The sequence below is a fragment of the Hemicordylus capensis genome, chromosome 2 (genome assembly GCF_027244095.1).
Source record: "Hemicordylus capensis ecotype Gifberg chromosome 2, rHemCap1.1.pri, whole genome shotgun sequence".
NCBI lineage: Eukaryota > Metazoa > Chordata > Lepidosauria > Squamata > Cordylidae > Hemicordylus > Hemicordylus capensis.
The window spans coordinates 267972835-267997614 of NC_069658.1; the positions used below are offsets into that span (position 1 = coordinate 267972835).

Below are 24780 nucleotides of genomic sequence, written 5' to 3' on the forward strand. Positions count from 1 at the left end.
ATTTCAAAAGATGCAAAGAACAGTAGCAACAGTTGTAAACAATTGTTTCCTTCACAGAACTATCTGGAAAGACAATCAAGCTCAACTCCCTGTCCTAAGACAAGACTCTCTATGCTTTAAGATGGCCAGCTAGTGTTTTGCCCAATAAAATGTTATTTTTTATCTGGGCCCTTCATGCCTTATCATATTTTAATCAAGAAATAGTATCTGGTGAAGGATAGTGTTTTGGAGGCCTCAATTCCAAACAAACCCTCTCCCCTTCCCCCAAGGTATGGAAGGCAAAGGGGGGGGGGAGGTAGGAGTAACAGAGACAGGATGCAAATTTTTGAGTGGGTGGGGATTCACATTTAAGTTTCCCCTATTCTAAGTCCTACCCCATCTCTATCTACAATTTCCTCTTTAAAAATGAAAGGCAGCTGTTAGGGAAAACTAATAGGGGTTAATAAAAAGGTGTCTGGATCCTGTTTTTGCTGTTTTGCCAATGCTTTGATCACAATAAGCCAGGGTAATTAGGAAACTACTACAATTAGGTTGGGTTTGGACAATATTAATGAATAATCCTGATGATCAAGAGGAATTAAAGCAACATAAAGAAGAAAGTTAAGAACCTTTTAATTAAACTTTTAGGAATGAAAGCATTCCGTATATCTTTTAATAAAAGCACATTTTAAGCTGAGGTCAGGATATTAACCATCCAAGCAACTAAGCACTTAGTAGAATGCAGGCGCGTAACAACGATCGGGCAAGGGGAGACAGTTGTCTGGGGGCCCCACTGCCTGGAGGGGCCCCCCAGAGGCACCTCACGTGACTCCCCATTGCCCCCTGCCCAGCCCCAAGGCTCCTCAGCCACTTGCCCTGTTCGCCGTCTCCCCAGCTTGTTCTCCTGGCCGGCAATGGAGCAGCAAACACGCTGCAAAGAACTCCTTTTCTCCCGCCTCTCAGCTGATCGGCGGGTGGGCGGGGCTTCCACGGAGGTCTGGTGTAGGCCTCTGTGAATCCTGAACTCCAGTAGGGCCCAAGCCAGCCAGGAAGGAGGAGGCAGCCAGAGAGGCCTCCACTGTTCTCTGCAGCAGAAGACCCCCTGCTGCCAGGTAGAGTGTGAACTCCTTTTTGTGGTTACCTTCCCCACCCACCCACCTGGATATATAGGCATCTGCTTGCCATAGGGCTTTGATATGGGGGGGAGGGACTGAGAAGTCTCTGAATATTTATTTTTAAACAGCTTGGAAAATTTGCTGGCTTAAAAAAAACTATCTAAAAAGTCCTATAAGTGGCTTGTTTCATGGCAGAAAATTACAAAAACTTCTGGAAGAAACAGTATTATATTTATTTTATTCATTCATTTATAAATGCACTTATGTGCAAGTTGTTTTGCAACCCAGAAGGTCTGAGTGAGAACTGTGAAGCATGTCTTCTGCTTTTATTTTATTTTATTTTTCTTGTGTGTGAACTGCTCCCCAATAACTTGCAGGGACTTCAGGGTAAATCTGGCCAACATGTGAATGCAGCACCTCTATTCCAGAGGACATGTGTGTTAAAGGGCTTTAAAAGCCTCCTGTGAAAAACCTCCTGGAATCAAACTTGACTGAATTTGTTCAGAATTCTGAGAAAACAAACATAGGCTCACCCTGCATGGTTGAAAGTCTCCTTGGCTAATCTGCAGCGAGGGGCCCATTTTAATCATTCATCTTTCTAGTGTGTTCTAGGCATTAAAAGTAAAACAAATGTATAGTACTCAATGTATATCTCTATATATTGTGACATGTGCGTGTGTGTATTCAGTGAAATGTATTTCCAGGCAGCATACTTATTTTGGAATATCAGACTTAAATCCTTGGGGGCCTGGGGTGTGCGGAGGCCCTGGACTTTGAGTGGGGGGGCCCCATTTTAAAATCTTGTCTCTGGGCCCACTCCAACCTTGCTACGCCCCTGGTAGAATGCCTCTCTCTTATGTTTGAAAGTATTTGCAAATTATATAGCGTGAGGAAAAGAACCTACCTGTATTAATGAAAACAAATGAGAATGAACATGTTGGTAACTGGCCCTTCAGGAGGTGTGTGTACACACATGCTTACTCAACATTTAATTAAGATTTCTATCAGGTAAGAACATAATGTGCAACCATCCAACCAATTGCTTGCCATCCTATTCTGCGAGGCTGCTTAAAAATCTGTAGCCCTGAAACTGTTTACAGGCTCAGAGCTCTTGATGACTTTGGTGGGATTGAAGAGCTTGTAAGTGGCATAAGACTGGGGATTAAGTGAGGATAGGGACTCAGCCGTCAGGGAGAAGGCTCTGGAATCCTCATGACTGCAATCACATTACAGAGGGCAGAACATGGATTGGGAGGGTTTATTCGGATGAAAGCTTGCAAGATAGCCCTGCCAGACTTGAGCAAAGGTAATGGCACAGTATCTACGAATGGGATGGGAAGGAGAAGTTGCCAACTTCTTTTTATATTGGCCTCTGCTCCTATGCCTTCAACAGTAGCTTATTCTGCAGACAGTAGTGAAGTGAAGATGCTTCTCTGCATGCCATGAAAAGCATCACCTCATCATCTCTAAAAGTTGCTGTCAAGGAAAAAAAGAGCAGGTCAGACTGCTTTTTTCTTGCTTTGTTAGCCCTATAGATGATGAGTTACATGTTTGTCACACCCTTTCTCCATAAATGAGCAATGTCCATGGCAGAGGCGTAGCTAGGGAAAATAGCGCCTAGGGCAAACACTGAAATTGCACCCCCGTCCAAGCATCTGACACCCATCTTTCAGACAACTTTACCATAATATCAGCTCAAAAATACAAGTCAAGCTCGTTAATCTTTTAATATTTCAAAAACTATTTAGCAGTGGACTTAGCCAGACCAAAATATGCTGGAAAACTACAAATTTCAGTATGTGGGGGCTCATGAAATACCCAAATACTATGTGGAGATATACTTGGAAAACTAAACAGAAGTGCCTGTCTAATTCTCTACTATGCACTGTAGCATCACCATTACATAAGTTTTAAAAATCAATGGAGAATTTGACTTTTCCCAGATACTCTGTAAATAATTAAAGGATATGCAGAGTAAACTGTGTCACTGCTTGGAATATATTCTAGTCTTTCAGAAAGACAATTAAAATGAGAGAAAGAGAGCAAGAAACTCCCAGTGGGCCTTAATATTAAGGGTTTCACACTGATTCAAAGACAAACTCACCATTAATAGCCATATTAGCAAGACATCACATTTAACTCACTTATCACAAGAAGCAAAGTAAGAGCAAATGAATACAATCCTAGCTCTTAAGCGTCAGCTCAGTATTCACAAGCCCTGATTCTCTGTACATAGTGCCAATCTGAATATGTGTACAGTGTCTTATATTATATTATTATTATTATTATTTTTACCCATAGCCCCTTTGGGGGGCTTCCTAAAGGCTGGGGGGGGTTGCAAAGATTCCCCCTCACCCCGCTGGCCTCTAGGGCCTCGCAGGGACCATTTGAGCATGTGCAGTGGCTGTTTTTAAAAATAATCTTTTTTTTTTAAAAAAAGGCCACTGAAAACAAAATGGCCACCGCACATGCTCAAATGGCCTCTGCAAAGCCTGGCATAACCTAGAGCCTCACAGAGGCCATTTGAGCATGCACGGTGCCCATTTTGTTTTTGGCAGCCTTTTTTTTTTTAAATTTAATTTTACAAAATGGCGCCCCCCTTCAAGTGGTGCCTGGGGCACGTGCCCTGCCTGCCCTACCCCTAGATACGCCCCTGGTCCATGGTACTCCACTCATCCACACCAATTTCACCCCCACAACAACTATGTGAAGTAAGTTAGACTGAGAAGTCATTAATGTTGGAGATGGAGTTCCAGTGCATTGACCTTTTGCACCAACTATCCTAATGACCACTAAGGGCATTGGGAGTAGAGGTAGTTAGTGAGGGTCCCCTTGCCTGTCCCTGCTTTGCCTCTACTCTATGACCCCTGGCTTGACTCCCCAGGTATTTCCTGTAGCAAGTCAGTTCTACTTCCTTTCTCCTTGGAGAGCAGATGGGAGCATCTCTCTCTCTCACCCCTCTTATTCACTTTGTAGCTCATAGTTAGGATAGGTCTTTCCTATCTCAAATGTACTTAACCTAATAAACCTTATTTACTTTATACTGCACTACAATCTCCATGCTTGTTCTGGACTAACTGCAAAAATAAGGCTCTGCACTACTTCGTGGCTGGAGTGGGCAGCTTCCTCTGGGAGCTTTGCTAAACAATCACAAATTAGAACAATTAATGGCCTAAGGTCACCCACTGAGCTTCACAGCGAAGTATGGTTTTGAACCTGGATCTCACCAGGTCCTAGTCCAATAAGCTAACTGCTATATGACTCTGCCCATAGGAAATAGCAGTTCTGCTGCTCCTTCCATTAAAAAATGGCCTGATGTGCATTCTAGCATATCAAGAAGGGAAATGATTGGTTGGTACACAGTGCACTTGCTTAGGAGTTGAAAGTGACTAGTTTCCAGGCAGCTAGACTAGCTAAAGTCCGAAGGGGAATCTGAAAGCTGGCTGCAAGGGGTGGTGATGGGAGTAGAGCCGATAGAGTTAAAAATGGCAAGCACTGCTTTGAGTCTACAGGTGGAACTTGTTATGCACGTGGGTTCCATTCCTGCCAATTTCCATGGATAATAAAACAGTAGATAGTGAGAGCATCAGTCAATGGCAATAAGACCTTAAGTCAATGGCAATTGGGGGGTTAGGTTCCCGGAGGACAACCCCCCACAAAAGGCAGAAATTGGGGAAATAATGTACCGAGCCATGCTCTGTAGTTCTTCATCTGCTAACTGAGCAAAGAGGCATCTTTTTAAAATGGTGATTCTCTTTATTGAGCAGGGGGAGAGCAACTGGCCCTATCCAGCCCCAGCACAGCATCCTTCCAGTGGCAGTTGCTGGTATCTATGTTATGTTTCTTTTTAAGCCTGTAAGCCCTTTGGGGACAGGGGTCCTTAGTTATTTATTTTTACTTCTCTATGTAAACTGCTTTGAACTTTTTTTGAAAGGTGGTATATAAATATTTGTTTTCATCGTTGTCCATCTGTCTAGCAATGCCCTCCCCATCCCCCAACTGTGCCAATTTCCCCACGAAAAATTGTGGAAATTGTGGGATTTTTTTAAAAAAGGGAAGAGCCACAAAATGGCCCCAATCAGCAAAATAGTGGCCAAAAAAGTCCTCAGAAGTCATTTCTGGCCACCCAGGAACCGTGGATAGGTGAATGTTAACCCTTTGTATCTGGCAGCAGTGATATAGGAAGATGCTGAAAGGCATAATCTCATACTGTGTGGGAGAGGGCTCTGTGGTCGCCAGAAGTCAACACCATCTTGACGGCACACTTTATCTGCAAAAAACAAGGCTGGGTACACATGGCCCGACCCATGGATATGCAAAACAGCAGGTGCCGGCACCACGGAGAATGAGGTTTACCCGTATTCTGTTTCAGTGTCCACATGAGTCCCTGGCTGTATGGTTGTGTTGGGGGCACAGGATGCTGCAGACAGAAGTTATGATGCTTATCATCATTAGGGACATCATGGTAAAGTGTGCCATCCACTTGGTGTCGACTCCTGGCACCCACAGAACCCTGTGGTTTTCTTTGGTAGAATACAGGAGGGGTTTACTATTGCCTCCTCCTGAGCAGTATGAGATAATGCTGTTCAGCATCTTCCTATATCGCTGCTGCCCGATATAGTACCAGCGGGGATTCAAACCGGCAACCTTCTGCTTGTTAGTCAAGCATTTCCCTGCTGCGCTGCACCACCCAATTAGTCCACAGGATGCATACACAGGCACTTCGCAGACAGCATTCCTGATACCACTGGATGTTTTTGAGAGTCAATGAACTGTAAAGCCCTTTGTATACTGAACAGCACTACAAAGTGTTCAGTAACAACTAGTGCAACGTGAAGACACTCCCTTTGAACTAGACTGAACTTAGGGTTGTGAAAGCAGTTGGATGCAATACATTTCAGAACAGTTTTCTACCTGGTCCAGCCGCTGTTGCCTCTTCAAGAGTTCTTGTTCAAATGGAGACTTCAATTTCTTTGCCTCTTCTTCATCTTTCTTTTGTCTTATCAGCTGGTTTCGTCGCCGATGCTCCAGGACCCGCTGCAGTTCTGGTTTGCTCTCGACTCCCAGTCCTCTGTGAGTGGAGGAGCGGGGGAAATGTCAATTGAGATTGGACTTTATGTGCAGAGGGATGCATAGTGGAGGGAAATACTCCAAATTAATGATGTACAATGATTACGTTGCCATGGTACTGTGGAAGCAAGGGGAAGGCAGTCTGTCACAGGAACAAGGGCCACTGGGAGGTTGTGCCCCCCTCCCTCCTAAGAAGATCTCCATGGAAGACGAAGACCAACCTAGCCTCAGCCATTGGCCAGAGAGTGGGGAGTGGCAGGGAGCTTGGTTCCTCTTTCCTTGCCAGAAAGAAAATTCTGCTCCAAAAGCCCTTTTTTCTGGGGCTGCAGGAATGAGAGGAAGGACTCGGAAACTGGCCAGAAGCACAAAAGATGCTGGGTTTTTGTACTGTCATCTGTTGTGCCACTGCGGCACACACACAGACACAGACACACACCCCCTTCACAAATACAAGGATGCATCTGAACTGGAGATAAATATCCAGGAAACAGATTTTGGGGTCATGGGGGATAGCTCAAAGAAAATGTTGGCCCAGTGTGAAAATGGGAAATGCTGTGCTAGTGATATTAGTAAAGTGATTGGAAGAAATCCACCAGTACTGTAATGCTCTTATATAAATCAGTGGCGAAGCTGTACTTGGAACAGTGGCTTACATCCCGACTAAGCTAATAGTACTATTCAGGAGATATACCGGGACTACTAAATTGCAGGACTACTAAATCACCCGTTCACATAGAGGCCCATTGGGCATGTCCGACAGCCTCCAAAATGGCCGCTGCTGCGGAGGACAGGCCCGGAATAAGCCAAAGAGCACCTGAACTGGGCTATATGGAATTAAATGGAGGCCAGTGGCGGGAGGGGGAACCTCTGAACACACACACACACACACACACACACACACGGTGGCCACGCAGAAGCTCCAGGACTGGTTGGCAGTTAGTTTAATTATATTTTTAAAAATGTTTGTTTTTTTAAAAAATCTTTTATTTCTTTACAAACCCACAAACCCAAATCGGGGGTTGTTTGGTCCCAGATTGGTTTGGTTCAGGGGTGGTTCTACATAGAACCATCAAACTGGCCATATTCGATGTTGAACGGGTTCGATTTTGAACCCGTTCGCGCATCCTTATGCCTCACCCTGCCTCTGCCGTTGCAGGGATGGTGACAGAGGAGCTATACAGCACACTGCCAGGCCTGTGAAAAGCGAGCAGGTAAATGGCAGCAGGTGCACACACACCACTTCCCAGCTGGCCTTTCGTATACCATGCAGTGGCGCATTTAATTCCACTGCTGCCACTAAGGCAGTGGCAGTGGCAGTGGCAGCGGCAGCGGCAGCTGCCCCCTGCCAAAGGTAGAATAAATATTGCGGCACTTATGGTGCCACAATGGTCTGAGACAGGCCCAGGATCCTTTGTGGGGTGTAGCAATGGCCCTGGAACTTTGGCATCTTTGGATACAGTTAGAGCCAGATTAAAGCTATGAAGGGTCTAAAGCTAATGGGAACCACCTAATGGCTCAGCGGGGAAATGCTTGACTATCAAGCAAAGAGGTTGCCCATTCGAATCCCCGCTGGTACACCTGTATCAGGCGGCAGCAGCATAGGAAGCTGCTGAAAGGCATCATCTCAGACTGCGCAGGAGATGGCAATGGTAAATCCCTCCTGTATTCCACCAAAGACAACTAATTAAAAGGCAACAAAAAATTTCTAGTCCTTTCCCCTTTCTCCAGCAGGGGGAGTGATGCCACCAATAATCATATGCGTGAATCCAGCTTTACATTAAACATGTAATTGTATCTGATGGTGCTTTTTTGTCATGCAAACATGACCCTAATCATGTGAAGTGAGATTGTTTTTAATGAAAGGCGGTATATAAATTTAACAATAAATAAATAAAAATAAAGAATCATAGGCAGTGCAGAGGGCTGGGTGTGGGGCGGGAAATGCACTCCCCACAACAAATAGTTTGCTTCCTTATTGCTGGTTCCCTGTGGTTACTTGAAGGAAATATACCTTTCACACACTGAAAAGTGCTTTTCTTTAAAGAACAATTCCCAATGGTCTCAATTCCATCTGTCAGTGACCGAACGAGGTGGGGGAGAGAACTTTTAATTTCCTCAAAATCAACAGGACTTCAGACAAGATATATGTAAGCTGGGAGCATCATGTGAATTATGTGGCTATCTCCACCCCCACCCCCATCTCTAAAATGAGGGACAAAGCCTGAATTCTCAAAAACATTTTAGCCCTTCTGTGACCCATAATATTTTTTCTGGTGCTGCCACATCTCTCAAGTTCAACACTGCAAGCACAAAATGGCCTTGCCAATAGCAGTGGCGTTAGTAAGGGAGCTAAAACAACCCCAAACTCCTCCAGGGAAATTTTTCACACGGGGCTTTTTAAAGCTCTTTAACTCCCATCTCCTACGGAATGGAGTGGGTGCTTTCACATACTGGCCAGATTTACCCCAAAGTCCCTGCGAATTATCGGGGAGCAGTTCACATACAATTCGGGCTTTTTTCACTGTACACTGGAGTGTAGCCTGATTTATATCCTGGCCTTCCAGGGTTTTAAAACTGTTTTTAAACCGTAAAGGTTTGGCCTGGTTTCCCAGGGTTTTAAAAACTGTTTTAATTGTTTTAATAATGGTTTTATGTTGTTTTTACAGTTTTCGATTTTGATAGTTAATTGATTTTAGTTTTGTTTTAATGTAAACCGCCCTGAGCCATTTTGGAAGGGAGTTAATAGAAATCAAATCAATAAAATATCCGGGGTAAATTCCACTATTTGCATCATTTGGGGGGGACAACTTTGAGTTCGCAGTAAAGTCTCCCAGTAAATTCGTGATAAAGCCTGCTGTGTGCAGATGTCCCTGGGCAAATCTCCATTTTTGTCAAGGCTGTCTACCTATTAGATAAAACAGTCATTTGTCTAATGCACTGATATGGCAGCATTTCTGCAGTAGACTACTAAGCACTGGAAAATATTCCCCTTAAGGGATGGGGCTGCTCTTGGAAAAGCATCTGAGATTCCAAGTTCCCTCCCTGGCATCTCCAAGATAGGGCTAAGAGAGACTCCTGTCTGTAACCTCAGAGAAGCTGCTACCAGTCTGTGTAGACAATACTGAGTTAGATGGACCAATGGTCTGACTCAATATATGGCAGCTGCCTATGTTCCTATGTTCCAGTGCAGCCATTCCTGACTAGCTGATTCAGAGACAGAGACAGAAAGAAAAATCTTCATAATGTCCTATGAACTACAGGACACATTCCTCAACCTCTTTTGGTCCAACCTACCTATCCATGGTAAGGAACATATTATAAGGCTGTTAGGACGTATCCTAACTTACTCAGCTTGCAAAATGGCCAGCAGTTGGTAATTTTAGCAAGCAACTAGCCCCTGCCTGATGTGGAACAGGATTAAACAACACACTGGATGAAGTGTGGAGACTCAGAGGAGAACATATTATAGCTAGTATCTGAAACATACAAAATACATCAGCAACGGAATCAGAAATGAAGTCCAAACATTCTGATTCCATTACTGATGTATTTTGCATGTTTCAGACACTATCTATAATATTTAAGGGTTTTGTAAAAATTATACTGGCACAGTCATGCCGGTATAGTTAAGACGGAGAGTAGTTTAAACATTCCGTTATTATAAGCCCTACACATGATTGATTGATTGATTGATTGATTAAGTGCCATCAAGTCGGTGTCTACTCTTAGTGACCACATAGATAGATTCTTTCCAGGATGATCTGTCTTCAACTTGACCTTTAAGGTCTCTCAGTGGTGCAATCATTGCTATTGTAATCAAGTCCATCCATCTTGCTGCTGGTCATCCTCTTCTTCTCCTTCCTTCAACTTTTCACAGCATTATGGTCTTCCCAAGGGAGCTGGATCTTTGCATAATGTGTTCGAAGCATGATCATTTGAGCCTGGCCATTTGTGCCTTAAGTGAAAATTCTGGATTGATTTGTTCTATGATCCATTTGTTTGTTTTCCTGGCTGTCCATGGTATCTTCAAAAGTCTTCTCCAGCACCAAAGTTCAAAAGCATCAATCCTTTTTCTATCTTGCTTCTTCAAAGTCCAGCTTTCACATCCATAGAGTGTCATAGGGAAAAACATTGTCTATTCGATTCTAATCTTTGTAGGTATAGACACATCATGGCATCTAAATATCCTTTCCAAGGCCTTCATTGCAACCCTACCAAGTGCTAGTCTCCAGCATATTTCTTGACTGCTGGATCCTACTGTTGATGGTCGATCTTAAAAGGCAGAAGCTATCCACCACTTCAATGTCTTCATTGTCAATTCTGAGGCTGGTTCCTTTTCCCCTTTGTCATTAGTTTAGTCTTCTTGACATTTAGTTGTAGTCCCATTTTTTCACGGTGTTCCTTGACTTTCATTTCTAGAGCTTGCAGATCATCCGCATTCTCAGCTATCAGAGTGGTGTCATCAGCGTAGCGCAGGTTATTGATCTTCCTTCCTTCCTCCAACTTTAAAACCACGCTCATCTTCTTCTAATCCAGCTTCTCTCAGTATATGTTCAGCATATAAATTGAATAAAGAAGGAGACAGTATACAGCCTTGTCTTACTCTTTTGCTGATCTGGAACCTGTCTGTTTCACCATGTTCCGTCTGGACTGCGGCTTCCTGTCCTGTGTATAGGTTTCTCATGAGAACAATGAGATGTTCTGGGACGCCCATTTTCCTAAGGATATTCCTCAACTTGACATGGTTGATGCAATCGAAGGCTTTTCTGCTGTCAATAAAGCACTTATTGACTTATTTCTGGTATTCTTTGGCTTTCTCAATTATCCAGCATGCATGCAGCATCCAGCATGCTTGTTCCTTGGTCTTTTCTGACACCAGCTTGTACATCCAGCATTTCCCTTTCCACGCAGGGCTCTAATCTGCATTGGATGATCTTGAGCATTATTTTGCTAGCATGTGAAACATTATATTGCTTATATTACTGAACATTATATTGCTTATAAAATCAAAACCATCTGTCCAATCTGCCTGGCCATCAGCACACATTCTCTAGGTGACAGCTCCACTGCAAATTTGGTGATGATCTGCTGGAAAATGGCTTAGATTAGAGCAGTTTAAAGTTTTTCTCTTTTGAACAGGGGTTTAATGGGTTGGCTATGTTTCTTTGGACTGAGGAAGTGGTATTTAAATGACGTTGTAGTCCATTTGCACAGTTTCAGCCTTTAGACTGCATGCCAGAAAAGTGTTTTTTGTATATCCCTCTGAGACCCAATTGATGGTTATTTCACAATTGATCATCAAAATTGCATTTTAAGAGGCAGAAAAATGAATCCTTACTGCTAAAAGAGTATGTGCAGTAGAACTTTTGAAGCTGCCCACAGCATTGCCCACAACCAGTATGGCAGTTAACCTCTTTCCTGTCTGAGCCTTGGGAGCACAACCCTTCAGTTTCCTTCCCTGTCCATTTTCTCCTCCAAATCTGCCTGCTTGCCTACCCACCCTCCTTTCCCAGTGCTACTTTTTACACTTCCCGCATTTCTGGGCCACCACCTGCAATGGGCAGAGAAGCTTAGTCCACTTGATGGGCACCACCGCCGTCTTGCTGATGTCCAAGTCAACGCCACCCGCTAGGAAGTCCTTGGTGATGGAGAGGGCCTGTTCTGCTATGATAGCACTAGATGGCACCGAGGGGGGTGGGGCTGGGAACCGAAGCACAGCAGTGAGCACTGTAGACACCAACTGAGCGTGGAAAGGGAAGGGCCACCTCGGTGCATGAGTTAAATGCCTGGCTCCACAGGGCATTGCCTAATGACGCCCACTAGGTGCCATTGGTGGGGAAGCTGAAAAGGGGCAGGGGTCACTTGGATGATGTCGCTGGAAAAGGCACTCAAATGTCCCCAGTTAACTGAGCAAAGAGGCACCTTTTTAATGGTGATTCTCTTTCTTGAGCAGGGGAAGAGCAACTGGCCCTATTCCTCCCCAGCACAGCATCCCTCCAGTGGATATTGTTGGTGTCTGTCTTCTGTTTCTTTTTTTAGAATGTGAGCCCTTTGGGGACAGGATAGGGAGCCATTTTCTATCTATCTATCTATCTATCTATCTATCTATCTATCTATCTATCTATCTATCTATCTATCCATCCATCCATCCCGCTTTGGGAACTTTGTCTTATTCATATTCGTGTATAGTCTGTCTGCTGTCTCCGTCGCCTTGTCTCCGACGCCTCACTACTGCTCAGCCTATGTGTGCCTACTTGCAAATAAACCCCACTGAGTCCTCTGGGGATTTCTCCCAAGTAAATGAGTGTAGGATCGCACGTCGGTGACTGCAACACTCACAGAAGTTTCATTATTTGTAGGCAGAGGCAATAATCGCAATATACGAGGCCGCAGGATGTTGGCATGCATCTTGTTTGGGAAAGGCTATGGGTGTGTGTGTGTGTGTGTGTGTGTGTGTGTGTGTGTGTGTGTGTGCACTTAAGATTTTCCTGTTCAAGTTATTAATGAAGTCTGATTTTAAACCTGGTGTTAACATGTTTTCTTTGGATCTAGAAGCCTGCCCCCAAATTTACGAGCCAGACTTGACAAAATTACCAGATTTATTTATGGACAATGTGGAGGGTGGTGGTGAAATTATTATTATTCCCCATAGCGTCTAATCAGATTTTCAGCCTGAAAATCTGCTTATAGCTACTGTCATTGAAAAAAATGGTAACGTGCCTGATTGTGTTACCTTTGGAATTGCCCCCATAATGCACTGGGAAAGATATGTCTCCTGATGCATAAGGGAGTGAGTGGGCTTCAAAAGCTGGGTTTCAACTCCCCACTTTTGGAGAGAATTCTCTTCCTTATGAACTGCATGGGACATGCCTTCCCAGTGCATTATGGGTTATGTCAGCTCAAAGAGCAGAGCAGTTTAAACTCCCTGTTCTTGGAGCTGACTCTTTCTTCATTTTGATCATTTGAACCCTCATTTCTGTTATAGTTGCACAGAAGCACATACATGTGTATTTGTTATCAGGACTATGTTCCATGCAAAAAACAACAACCCTGCAACTTTGATATTTTACATGAACTCTGCAAATGCATGCAAATATGCTTATTTCAACATTTTCTAGGATTGTGGGAAGGAAAAGCAAGGATGCAGCACACTGAAGCTTAGCTTCCTAAACACTGGAAATCCTTCTCAAGCCTGGTCTATATTTGTAGCAATATGGCAGAGTTCTGAGGTGGTAGAGAGGACTGTACCACTTCAGATTGCTGATAGGGGATTTACATTTTTGAATGGTGCCTGGGAATTGTAGTTTGGTTAGCAAAGTCTAGGAATGTCTAACAGCGATTTATAAGTACTTTACCAAACTACAATTTCTATAATTCTTTTGAGGAAGCCATGAGACTTAAACCTGTATCAAAACCAATATGCTTGCAATGAGTAGATAGGGCTATATGAATGTTGGGGTACTGAATTCTTTACCAGATCACTTTCTTTTCAGGCATGAGTCTGGATCATAATAATTCTAAAGTAGTCCCTTCCATGTAGATAAGCTCTCATGTTTTTAATTCAAATGCCATGATATTTCACTGAAGGCTGAAGTAAGGAGTTTTTCTACAATATCTATAATACTTATCATGGCCATTGCCTAATGATGCTAACAAAAAGATGTAAATCAGCAGCAGCCCCGCCCCCATCATGATATGTGTGGGCTCTTTTTGTACTGGAGATAACCCCCTCTCCCCCAGTTATTACATGTGTGTGACTCATTCTATAGACTAGCTTCACTGTGTCTGGCTTTTCAAACAAGATATATGCTGAGTAAAACAAATAAAACTTGCGGATGTCATTGGAAAACAGACAGGATGTTTACCAGCTCCTCTGCTTCCTTTTATCTGGAAAGACCTTTACAAGCTCCTTGTCTTCCTTTCATCTATAAATACATGTATCTTTTTGTGAGGCTTTGGGAGATCTCGGGCTGTGGCTGACATTCTTTTGATTCTATTGACGTCACAAGAAACCAGGAGGAGATTATTAAATGATTGGAATTGTGCAAGGGCTTCGTTAGTAGAGAGAGAGCTAGAGGAGTGCATGTTCAATCAGGCTCAGTGATTCTGAATAAAGATAAAAGGAAATGGAATTTTTGTGTGGAGCCAAACAACACCAGCAAGGCATCTAAAGAACACCAGCAAGGCATCTAAAGGTTTACATGTACAAGATGCGTCCACATGGTGTTGGGTTTTTTCTTTTTTGGTTCTCTGGGCTGGGATCCAAATAAAGACAAGCGTGCAAGACAGAACTGCACATTTAGCTAAAGCTTTGCTTGGGCTTTTTTTTTTTTTTTAATTGCAGTGGTTCCCAGTGCTGATGAGACAAGCTGCTTTTAAAACTAAACAGCAGCTTGTCTCTTATGCAACGGTTTCTCTCTGGGTGAAGTCAGCTCATTGGATAGGAAGGATAAAGTGTTCTACTGTGTTTAGGTAAAGTGTGCCGTTGAGTCGATGTCAACTCCTGGCGACCACAGAGCCTGTGGTCGTCTTTGGTAAAATACAAGAGGGGTTTACCATTGCATCTCCCATGCAGTATGAGATGATGTTTTTCAGCATCTTCCTATATCGCTGCTGCCCAATATAAGTGAGTGGGGATTCAAACCGGCAACCTCTGGTTTGCTAATCAACTCATTTCCCTTCTGCGCCATTAGCTGGCTCTACTGTGTTTACCTGCACCAAATACTAGGCCCCCCCCACAAGTTTTTTTATATTAGAAATTAGGTTGCCTTAAATTCAGAGTCCTGTTCCATTCAAGTAAATGCAGGTATAACCTTAAAAGCCTCTACTTTTTAAGGGCGTAGTCTTAAATTCGGAGTCATCTTCAATTTGGGTAAATATAGTATTTAAGTTCAGCCTTTGCCTGAGTTTCAAGGTCTCCTTGGTCTTGATGTGTTATGCGATCCTGGCTCCTGCTTGGCTTGACAACTGGCTTTGGCTTGCTTTTCACTTCTGGTTCTTGTTTGTCTGCTTGACGTTGACCTCTGGTATTGACCTGGCTTGGTTTCTGACCTCAGTTCTAGAACTATCCCTTGCACTTAGCTGTCTATTGGGTCCTCCCATTCCTGACTTCAGGCTCCGATCCAAAGCTGGCCCAGATTGTGTATATTGCTCTACGTGCATTGAACATAATGTGTGAAACACATGCACAGATCAACAACTGGTGTACACTGTACATAGACTGTACATGTAGATGTACTGTATGTGAAATTGCCCTTATAAGGCTATGCTATTGTGCTCTAGTACAGAATGGGTGTCCATTATGTCCACAATGCTAAAACCATGTCCATAATGTCGGCTTTCTTTTTCATTCCATAGAGCAAGTTTCTAATTTGCATGGCTATATAGAAACATCTAAAAAGGTGTGAGCTATTTCTCAACAGGATTCCTAGTGGCAGAATATCTCCAGGCCTCTATTCCAAGAATCCACTTGAATTCTGTGCTTCGTTTTGGTCCACAGAGCTAGGTTCTGATAACATATTCTGCATTCTGGTGTGCAGGTGGGTGGTAGTGGAATAAAATGTGCACATCAGTGGTGCCAATTTGTATAATGTAACCACAAAAATTGCATTATTTTTCATTCAGAATTCAAGACACCATGAGGTAGGGCGCTGTAAGCAAGTATGTTGTTCCCCTCACCTTTTGTGATTCATAAGCAGCTCTCTGTGAAGCTCTTGGTGGCTTTTCGAGGCTCTTACAGGATTGAGGAGCTTTTTAGGTTTGATAAGATCAGGATTTCCATCCATGTAATCTGGATGAGCCATGATATTCCCAATATCAGGCCGTTCCCTTTGTATTTCAGAATACATAGATGCTGGAAGAGAGAGAGGAAAATATCTCTAGATTAAAACTCCAAACAAAAAACCCAGAGATTTTTCCACAGAATTTTTAAAAAATAACCAATAAGGTACATAATCAGTCTCTAAGGTCTTTCAAATGACCATTTGGGAGTGTCTGAGGGGAGGAAAGAACCCCTACCCTGATTTTCAAAGGTGATCAGAGCCTCTGATTGTCGTCATGCATCACCCCAGTGACTGCAGCAAACACTTTGTCCATGAGGGGAAAAAAGGAAATTAGGTTCTCCAAGTATCCCATGATACACTGCATTCTCAGTAGAAAGGTAGCCTCAGTACAGCAGTAGCTATCCTCTGACTGGCCCCTCTAGCCACATAACTCTATTATAAACATGGCTGCTGGCTTCCAGGAACAGTTTTAAGCAGCAGATTCAACACACAATCCAAGGAAGGGCAGCTGCTGTTTTTGTCCTACCTCAGTTAAAATCAAGGTTAAAAAGTCAGACAACCCACATTTGAGCGAACTGAGATGGAGGGCTTCAACTCAGTTCTCACAAACCTCAAAAGCTGGGTTTGATGCCTTCTAACTTTATGTTGCTGATTGTGAAAATGAACTCTCTGTCTTTCAGATATTGGAATCATCATTACAATTTGGGCAATTCCTGTACCTGAAAAAATTAAGTAACTTGCAGTGGACCTCTTTCAAGACACCCTGTATGCCTCACTATGCTCTTGAAGGACTACCTCTACAGACAGATCACATTTTGTTGCAGATTGTTTAGACTGAACTGCATTTCCCCCAGTTCAGAGTTTGGGCCCAGTAATATTTGCTACTTGTATAAAACGTTCTGAAAATCAAAGTGTAAGCTGAGAGGAAGCAGAGCAGTATTAAGTGAATTACAATTAGATAAAATTCAATAATAAATCTTGGTTTGTAAAAGAGAATTCACGATGTTGAACAGCTTCCCAATTGCATGCAAACGGGACTAGTGTGTTCCATTGCTATGGAAAAGGAATGGAGAAAACAGATCACAACCAATTACATCAGCATAATTGGGGTGAAAAGTTCAGTGCTACAATTAAATGCCACAAGAATACTGGGTCCAGTGACTCCTTCCACCAAATTATTTTGTATGAGAATCAGATACTGCTATTGGCAGAAAGCAAAAGGCAGGCTGGCTGTTGTTGTTTAGGTCCGCCACCCTGCTTACTCCTTGCTCCAAATAATCACAGCCTTATAGAACACAGTGGGCACCTGCAGGGTTGCCAGACCTCCAAGATTAGCCTGGTGTCTTCAGGAATCAGCATCAATCTGCAGGTGACTACTGAAAGCAATCCTGGAGATTTTATTGGCTTGATATTATTATTATGAAAAATATTGGGGGGAGGGTAATCCCCAGGAATAGCTTTGGTCAGAGTTGGCAACCCTAAGCATTTGATTATCTGTAGCTCCATAATCAAATGGCCCATTATATTTGGACACCCCCACCCCCACCGCCACCATATGAAGCTGTCTTATACAGAGTCTGCCACTTGGTCTATCTAGATTTGTATTCTGACTGGAAGCAGTTCTCCAAGATTTCAGACCAAGACCTTTCCCAGTCCTGTCTGGAGATGCCAGGGATTGAACCTGGGACTTTCAGCATTTGCTCTACCTCAGTGATCTTCATTATTTTTACAGCAGGGGCTTATTCTGATGAGGGGAGAGGAAAGGGGGCAGTGGTCCTGGTTGTAGCATGAGGACAGCAGGCAGAGGAAGGGAGCAAGAAAGAGAAAGCACACGAGTGCGGTGGTAGCTGCGGCAGCACTGGCAGTGGCGGGGTGTGGGGGAGAACATGGAGAGAAACATAAGAACATAGGAACAGCCCTGCTGGATCAGACCCAAGGCCCATCTAGTCCAGCATCCTGTTTCGCACAGTGGCCCACCAGATGTTGCTGGAAGCCTACAGGCAGGAGTTATGGACATGCCTTCTCTCCTGCTGTTACTCCCCTGCAACTGGTACTCAGAGGCATCCTGCCTTTGAGGCTGGAGGTGGCCTATAGCCCTCCGACTAGTAGCTGTTGATAGACCTCTCCTCCATGAAGTTGTCCAAACCCCTCTTGAAGTCAAACAGTCATACATGTGGCACTCTGTGCACTACACTGAGAAGTGTCCCCTCCCCTGCTGACTTTCTATCTTCATAGCATTTGCTCATGTGTAGTAGAAAGAGCACGGTGTGCTTATGTGTGCTTATGAGCTCGGTGTGCACGGAAAAAGCACGGTGTGCTTATCTGTGTAGAAAGAGCATGGGCCAGTTGGAGAAAGAAGGGGAGAGAGAACATGGAGGAGGAGGGGAGCAAGAGAGAAAGAGCTCAAGCCAGTTGGCTGGCTGTGGCGGCAGCAGCAGGAGAAAGAGAGCGAGCGAGAGCGTGGACGAGGAGCAAGCCAGGGGCCGCCACTGGGGTCTGTGTGGGCCCCCAGTGGCCCATGGGCCATGCAGTGAAGAACAGTGCTCTGTTTCTACCTCTGCACATTCCTTCCCTTCCTTATCTGGCTGTTTGGCTGGGGTGAAGTGACGGCTGAGCCCAAAGGGTGTTTCTAGACTGAACCAGGTGTGAATCTTTAAAGCCAATAACAGCCTGGGATCAGGCTACCCAGGACAGGGGTTGCAAACCTGTGGTACTCTAGATGTTGCTGAACTACAACTCCTATCATCCTCAACCACAAATTGTAGCTGGGGGTGATGGGAGTTGTTGTTCAGCAACATCTGGGGTGCCACAGGTTGGAAACCCCTTTTCTAGGACTACCTCTTCCCATATGAACTTGCCCACATGTGAGATTTAGAAAGCCCTCCTCTCTGTGTCCTGTTACCTTGTACTCTTGGGCAAGTACAAGAGACAGGCCTTTTCAATGGTGGAGCCAAAACTCTAGCATGCCCTCTCTGGGGAGATCTATTGGGCTTCCTACCTTCCTGTTTATAGTTGGGCTTTGAAAACCTATTATTTAAATAGGACTTTAATGCTAAACACGGCTGTTTTAAATCTGTTTTAGTTAATGCTGCTGCTCATTTTTGTTGTTGTTAGTAGGATTGGGTTTTTAAATGTTTGAATTAAACACTTGTGGTGTTTAATTTTTGTTCCAGATGCCACTTAGCAGGATATGAATGAAAACAACCACCACCAGGGCTGTCCATATGATGTGTCAGGAAAACACAAATTTGTCTCTCAAAATAAATTACTCAGCTCAAGAAAATGAACACAAACGTTCCTGTTTTGAATATGTTTGCATGCTTATTTCAAACCTGGAGGGTTTTTGTTTTGTTTTACTTGTGTTAACTGGTGACTGAAGCACAGCACTGAAGAACTGTACCCCAGCTTCTTCTGAGATATTGCAAAGGATGCTGTGTGGCACCTTTCAGATCATGTGCCGCACACAGCATCAACAGCAGCACATAGTCCCAGAGGTGTGCTCCAGCATCCTCTGTGACATCTTATCACCTACACACTACTTCTGCAGATCATGCCTCTGAGGAAAAGTCTTTGTCAGATATGGATTTACATGGTACAGGTTAAAAAAAAAAGTCCCCAGTATTGTACCAGGTAAATCAGTTTCATTGCAGAGCATGCAAAAGAGAAAGATAGGAAGAGGACTACAACTGGAGCAGACAAGTAGCCATGCAGGATGGAGAAATCGCTTCTTTTGAACTACGGAGCTTTTCCAGACACTGACTACATGAACTGTCAAATGCTATTTCCAGAGCCTTTGAAGGCTAGAAATTTGCTCAATGCAAGCCATGTCGTGAATTCTGGCCAGACAGTGGACAGAGTTATGGGACTAGAACTTCGTAGAGCTCTGCCATGAACACAAAGCAGGCTTTGGAAAGTCACGTAGCCTCGGTTGCTCATCTGTAAAATGGAAACAATCTGGACCCATGCCACAAGTTTTGAGAATGAATTAAATAAGGATTGCAAAGCAGTTTGCATATTAAGAAAACATACATGATCAGGACGCAGGAAATTATTGCAATTGCTGCTTGTCAGTCGTAGCTTTATAAATTTTTGCAGTATTTATATGCTCCTTTGAACAGACCGTTTGGGTCTTTGAAAGGTGTTGCAAGGCTTGAAACTCCAAAGTACATGACCTGATGGAGGCGCAGGAAGAGAGAGAGACTTGCATTGAGAAGAAGATGGGATTCATGAATTTGTTTATTCAAGAGAGGCAAGGAACTTCCCTACCCCAAATCAACACAGGGCAAAACAACAATCCCCAAGCAGACCACCTAAAACTTGGTTACAGGATTATATCAAACAGCAATCCAAAGTAAGTGGGTTAGCTCTAAAGATGCCTCTAAATACCAGTTGCAGGGGAATAACAGCAGGAGAGAGGGCATGCCCTCAGCTCTTGCCTGTGGGCTTCCAAGAGGCATCTGGTGGGACACTGTGTAAAACAGGATGCTGGACTAGATGGGCCTTGGGCTTGATCCGGCAGGGCCATTCTTATATTCTTGAGTGCACACAAGACATGCAAGCATTGTCTAGCAGCAGAGAAAAGCTCTCAGGCCATCTATTCAGCGGCTAGAAAATCATGAGATCGAAGAAGCTATAATACAGAGCTCACACCAGACAACCAAAATATTTCATGGGATAGCTTGGTCATCTGTAGCATCCTGCCAAGAAGAAAGGAGATTATTACCAACAGCAGGTACAATGATCATAAGCAGGGGCCTCCCCCCAGCTGGATTGCTAGTAAGTGAGTAAGTACCAGGGAGACATGCTTGTGCCTCCCCTGAACTATTGCCTTGGGTTCCTTAGGAAAGGAGTCACTTCACTTTTTAAGAATCCCATCTTCAAAAAAGATTCTGTAGGCACATTGTCAAGTTTTCTTCTCATAAAGTCTAGATAAGATGTCATTGAGGGACCTGGGATCTCTTCCTATCATTCCACACCACACCACAGTCTCACAATGTTATCAAGGCTCCCTCTGCTGAATAAAATTGTCTTAAGGAAGGTTGTACACAGTTTGCCCTTGAACTGCATCACGCCAGTGGCTGGTTTGGGGCCAAAAGGCACAAAGAATTGTAGTGAATGTTTTAAAGATGTTGCAAGGGAAAGAAGATGCCCGAGAGCCTTTTCTTTATTCATTCTTCCCTCTGTGTGTGAGAAATAAGTGTGCCCCTTTGGATGTTAATGTAAAATGAGAGGTGTGGAGAGAGACAGTCTCTGGCCACTTCGTCAAGAGTGGGGATCAGATTTTCTTGTTATTCTGAGTACTCTTAGGTAACCTTTTATTTCCTCAAGAGGACTGAACTTTGTTCTTGCAGAGGGAGGATTTGCCATCTGCCAAGAGAATTTAAAATCAAAATTGTCAATAGCCAAAAGTGCACAGGGGAGAAACACAAAATTGACATTTAGAGCCCCTGCTAATCTTATGAAGCTGCCTTAAACTGAGTCAGACCTCTCTAGTCGAGTACAATCTATTCCGATTAGCAGAAACCTTCGAGGTCTTTCCCAGCCAAGTTACTCAAGATTCTTTAACGGGAGACTGAACTTGGGACCTTCTGCTTGCAAGGCAGCTGAACCCAGAATGGCTTTCCTTATAACTAGGAAAAACAGAAAAAGACTCTCACATTAATAGCAGTGGCAGAGGATGTTTCCCTCAAGTCACTTTTTTCTGCACCTACACATGTGCAAATCATGTGTAAATATGGATATAGGCAGCTAACTTCCTAGAGACCATCGAACAGTGAGCTGGACAGCAAGACCACTCCTCACTGCTTGCTGTATTTTCTGTGATAACTCACTGTGTAAGTTGAGGCTATTACATAATAAGATTCCTTACCCTATAATCCATGGTAATGTAATTTGTGGAAGGCGCAGGGATGTAGACAAACCGTCAATGAAAATTCTCAGATGTTTCTGCTTGAGAGGAACCCTCTTCAAATTTCAGCTTCTCCTCGGAGGGACACTGAAATGTTCTTCAAATATCACTATGGAGGAATTTGAGTTCCAATCCTACAGACCAGAGAAACTCACTGAGGTTGTGCCCATGAACTCACTGGGGAGGGTGGGCGGTCTGCAGGGAAGGTAGGAGCTTGCCTGCCTTCCCTGGCAGATGAGCAGCTGCCGTCCTCCTCTCCACCATGCCACGCACCCACATAAGTGGCGGCACGGCGAAGGGAGATGCTGGATGCGGGAGGACTTCCCCCTCCCCCATCCCAGGGCTCTCTGGGGCACGAGTGTGGTAGCCGCTCTTTAGAGTAGCCACTGCACTTGGTGGAACCACTTCTTCCCACTGGCTTGCTGCTGGAAATGGCGGCAGGCCAGGGGGAAGCTGGTTAACCCAACAATGATCACCCAGACAATTGCTGGCCAAGGAAAAGTGAACCACAGGTTTACTTAACCTTGGCTAAATGCTGGGTTAAGAACTGGGGCTTGGCCCGAGGGCGGTGCCGGGAACAACCTCACTCCCAACACTTCATGTGCGCAGTAGACCCCAGGCTAGGCTGCCCTTACTATGTGAGGCTTCCGCTTGTGCAATGAGTTCTAATAGACTCAGGGTGACTGAGTGGGTACAAAGTTCCTATGCCAATATTACATCTAGACCAGCTCAGAGAGGCACATTCCAAAGGGCACCGGTTAGTTCACATAGGCCTTTTGTCTTAGCCATGGACTCACTGTGTGTTTTGTGGCAAAACCAGAAGCTAGGGATGTGCACGAAAAAGAATTTGCATTCTGTTCCGAGCTTGGAATGGAACGCAAATGCCCGGATAGTTCCATTGGAACAATTGGTCGAGCCAGTTGGTCTAACAGAACAAGCTTGGAATACATGAAACATTCTGAGCACCATTTTGGACTACTAAATGGCACTCTTCTGGCCTCTGCGCATGCATGGCAGCCATTTTCATGGTGGTCACGCAAATGGCTGCTGCGTGTGTGTAGACGCCAAAATGTTTCCAGTGTCCCGATCCCGGAATGGGGTTGTTCCATGCTGGGCTTGGAACAGGCCCTTCGCGGGGCGTTAAACTAGGCTAACACCCGCCATGGCAGGTACAGTGCGGCAGGAAGCATCAGATTAAAGGTTTCAGTTTGTGACTCCTGAGCATGGACAAGCTGCTCGGAACGGTGAGGCCTATCACTTGTTCTCTTGACCCTTGTCCAACATGGCTTGTTCTGTCTAGCAGGGAGGCTGTTGTGGGAGGCCTGGTAGAAATAATAAATGCTTCTCTGAGGGAGGGCAGGATGCCTCCTTGTCTTAAGACCTCTTCTTAAGAAGCCTGCATTAGATCCCTCAGAGTTGAGCAACTATAGGCCTGTCTCCAACCTCCCGTGGCTGGGCAAGGTAATTGAGAAGGTGGTGGCCTTTCAGCTCCAGGCAGTCTTGGAGGAAACTGATTATCTAGACCCATTTCAAACTTGTTTTTGGGCAGGCTGTGGGGTGGAGACTGCCTGGTCGGCCTGATGGATGATCTCCAATTGGCAATGGACAGAGGAAGTGTGACTCTATTGGTCTTTTTGGATCTCTCGGCGGCTTTCGATACTATCTACCAGCGTATCCTTCTGGAACATATGAGGGGGTTGGGGGTGGGAGGCACTGTTTTACAATGGTTCTGCTCCTACCTCTCGGAGAGATTCCAGATGATGTCGATTGGAGACTGTTGCTCTTCAAAATCTGAGCTTAAGTATGGTGTCCCTCAAGGCTCCATACTGTCTCCAATGCTCTAAAACCTCTACATGAAACCGCTGGGAGAGATCATCAGGGGATTTGGAGCTGGGTGTTACCAGTATGCTGATGACACCCAAATCTACTTCTACAGGAGATGGCATAACTTCCCTAAATGCTTGCCTGGAAGCAGTAATGGGCTGGATGAGGGAGAATAAACTGAAACTGAATCCAGATAAGATGGAGATACTTATTGTGCGGGGTCAGAACTCTAGAGACGATCTTGATCTGCCTGTTCTAGATGGGGCCACACTTCCCCAAAAGGAACAGGTTCGCAGTCTGGGACTACTTCTGGATCCACACCTCTCCCTGGTTTCTCAGGTTGAGGTGGTGTCGGCTGATACGCCAGCTATGTCCGTTTCTTGAGATGAACGACCTCAAAACAGTGGTATATATGTTGGTAACCTCCAGACTTGACTTCTGCAATGCACACTATGTGGGCCTGCCTTTGTACATAGTCCGGAAGCTTCAGTTGGTACAGAACGCGGCGGCCAGGTTGGTCTCGGGGTCATCTTGGAGAGACCACATCATTCCTTTGTTGATAGAGTTACATTGGCTGCCAATAGGTTTCCAGGCAAAATACAAAGTGCTTGTCATAACTTATAAAGCCCTAAATGGCTTAGGCCCTGGGTATCTAAGAGAACGTCTTCTTCATTATGATCCCCACCACCCACTGAGGTAGTTCCGGAGAGGTCCGTCTCCAGTTGCCGCCAGCTCGGCTGGTGGCCACACGGTGATGGGCTTTCTCGGTTGCTGCCCCGAGACTGTGGGATGCGCTCCCTTCTGAGATACGATCCTCCCCATCTCTGACAATTTTTAGAAAGCATTTGAAAACCCACCTCTTCACCCAAGCTTTTTCTGTTCTTTAAAATTTTAAGGTTTTAATTCGTGGTGATTTTTAAATTGTTAAATTGTTTTAAGTTTTTGTATATATTTTAACTTGTTTTATACTATTGTTAACTACCCAGAGATGAAAGTTTGGGGCGGTGTACAAACGTAATAATCAACAACAACAATAATAAATCGGTGCTGCACCTTAGGTAAGCATTTGTCATCAAAGAGGAGGAGCAGATCCCTTGAGGCT

At 44.4% G+C, this 24780-nt stretch overlaps 1 protein-coding gene and 1 long non-coding RNA gene across 4 annotated transcripts in view; one reads left to right on the forward strand and one right to left on the reverse strand.

The window, feature by feature from the left end:
• FAM107A (family with sequence similarity 107 member A) overlaps positions 1-24780 on the reverse strand; it is a 97558-nt gene that overhangs the window by 5848 nt on the left and 66930 nt on the right. For all 3 annotated transcript variants that reach the window (XM_053295932.1, XM_053295934.1, XM_053295933.1), the window contains 2 exons: positions 15843-16017; positions 6009-6165 (listed from right to left, as the gene is read on the reverse strand). In XM_053295932.1, coding sequence (XP_053151907.1) covers positions 6009-6165; positions 15843-16017 — 332 coding nt within the window. The remainder of the gene's footprint in view (positions 1-6008; positions 6166-15842; positions 16018-24780) is intronic.
• Positions 760-19219, forward strand: LOC128344902 (uncharacterized). The gene is made up of 3 exons (XR_008316115.1): positions 760-1091; positions 16627-17315; positions 19120-19219. It is a non-coding gene; the product is annotated as an uncharacterized LOC128344902 (long non-coding RNA).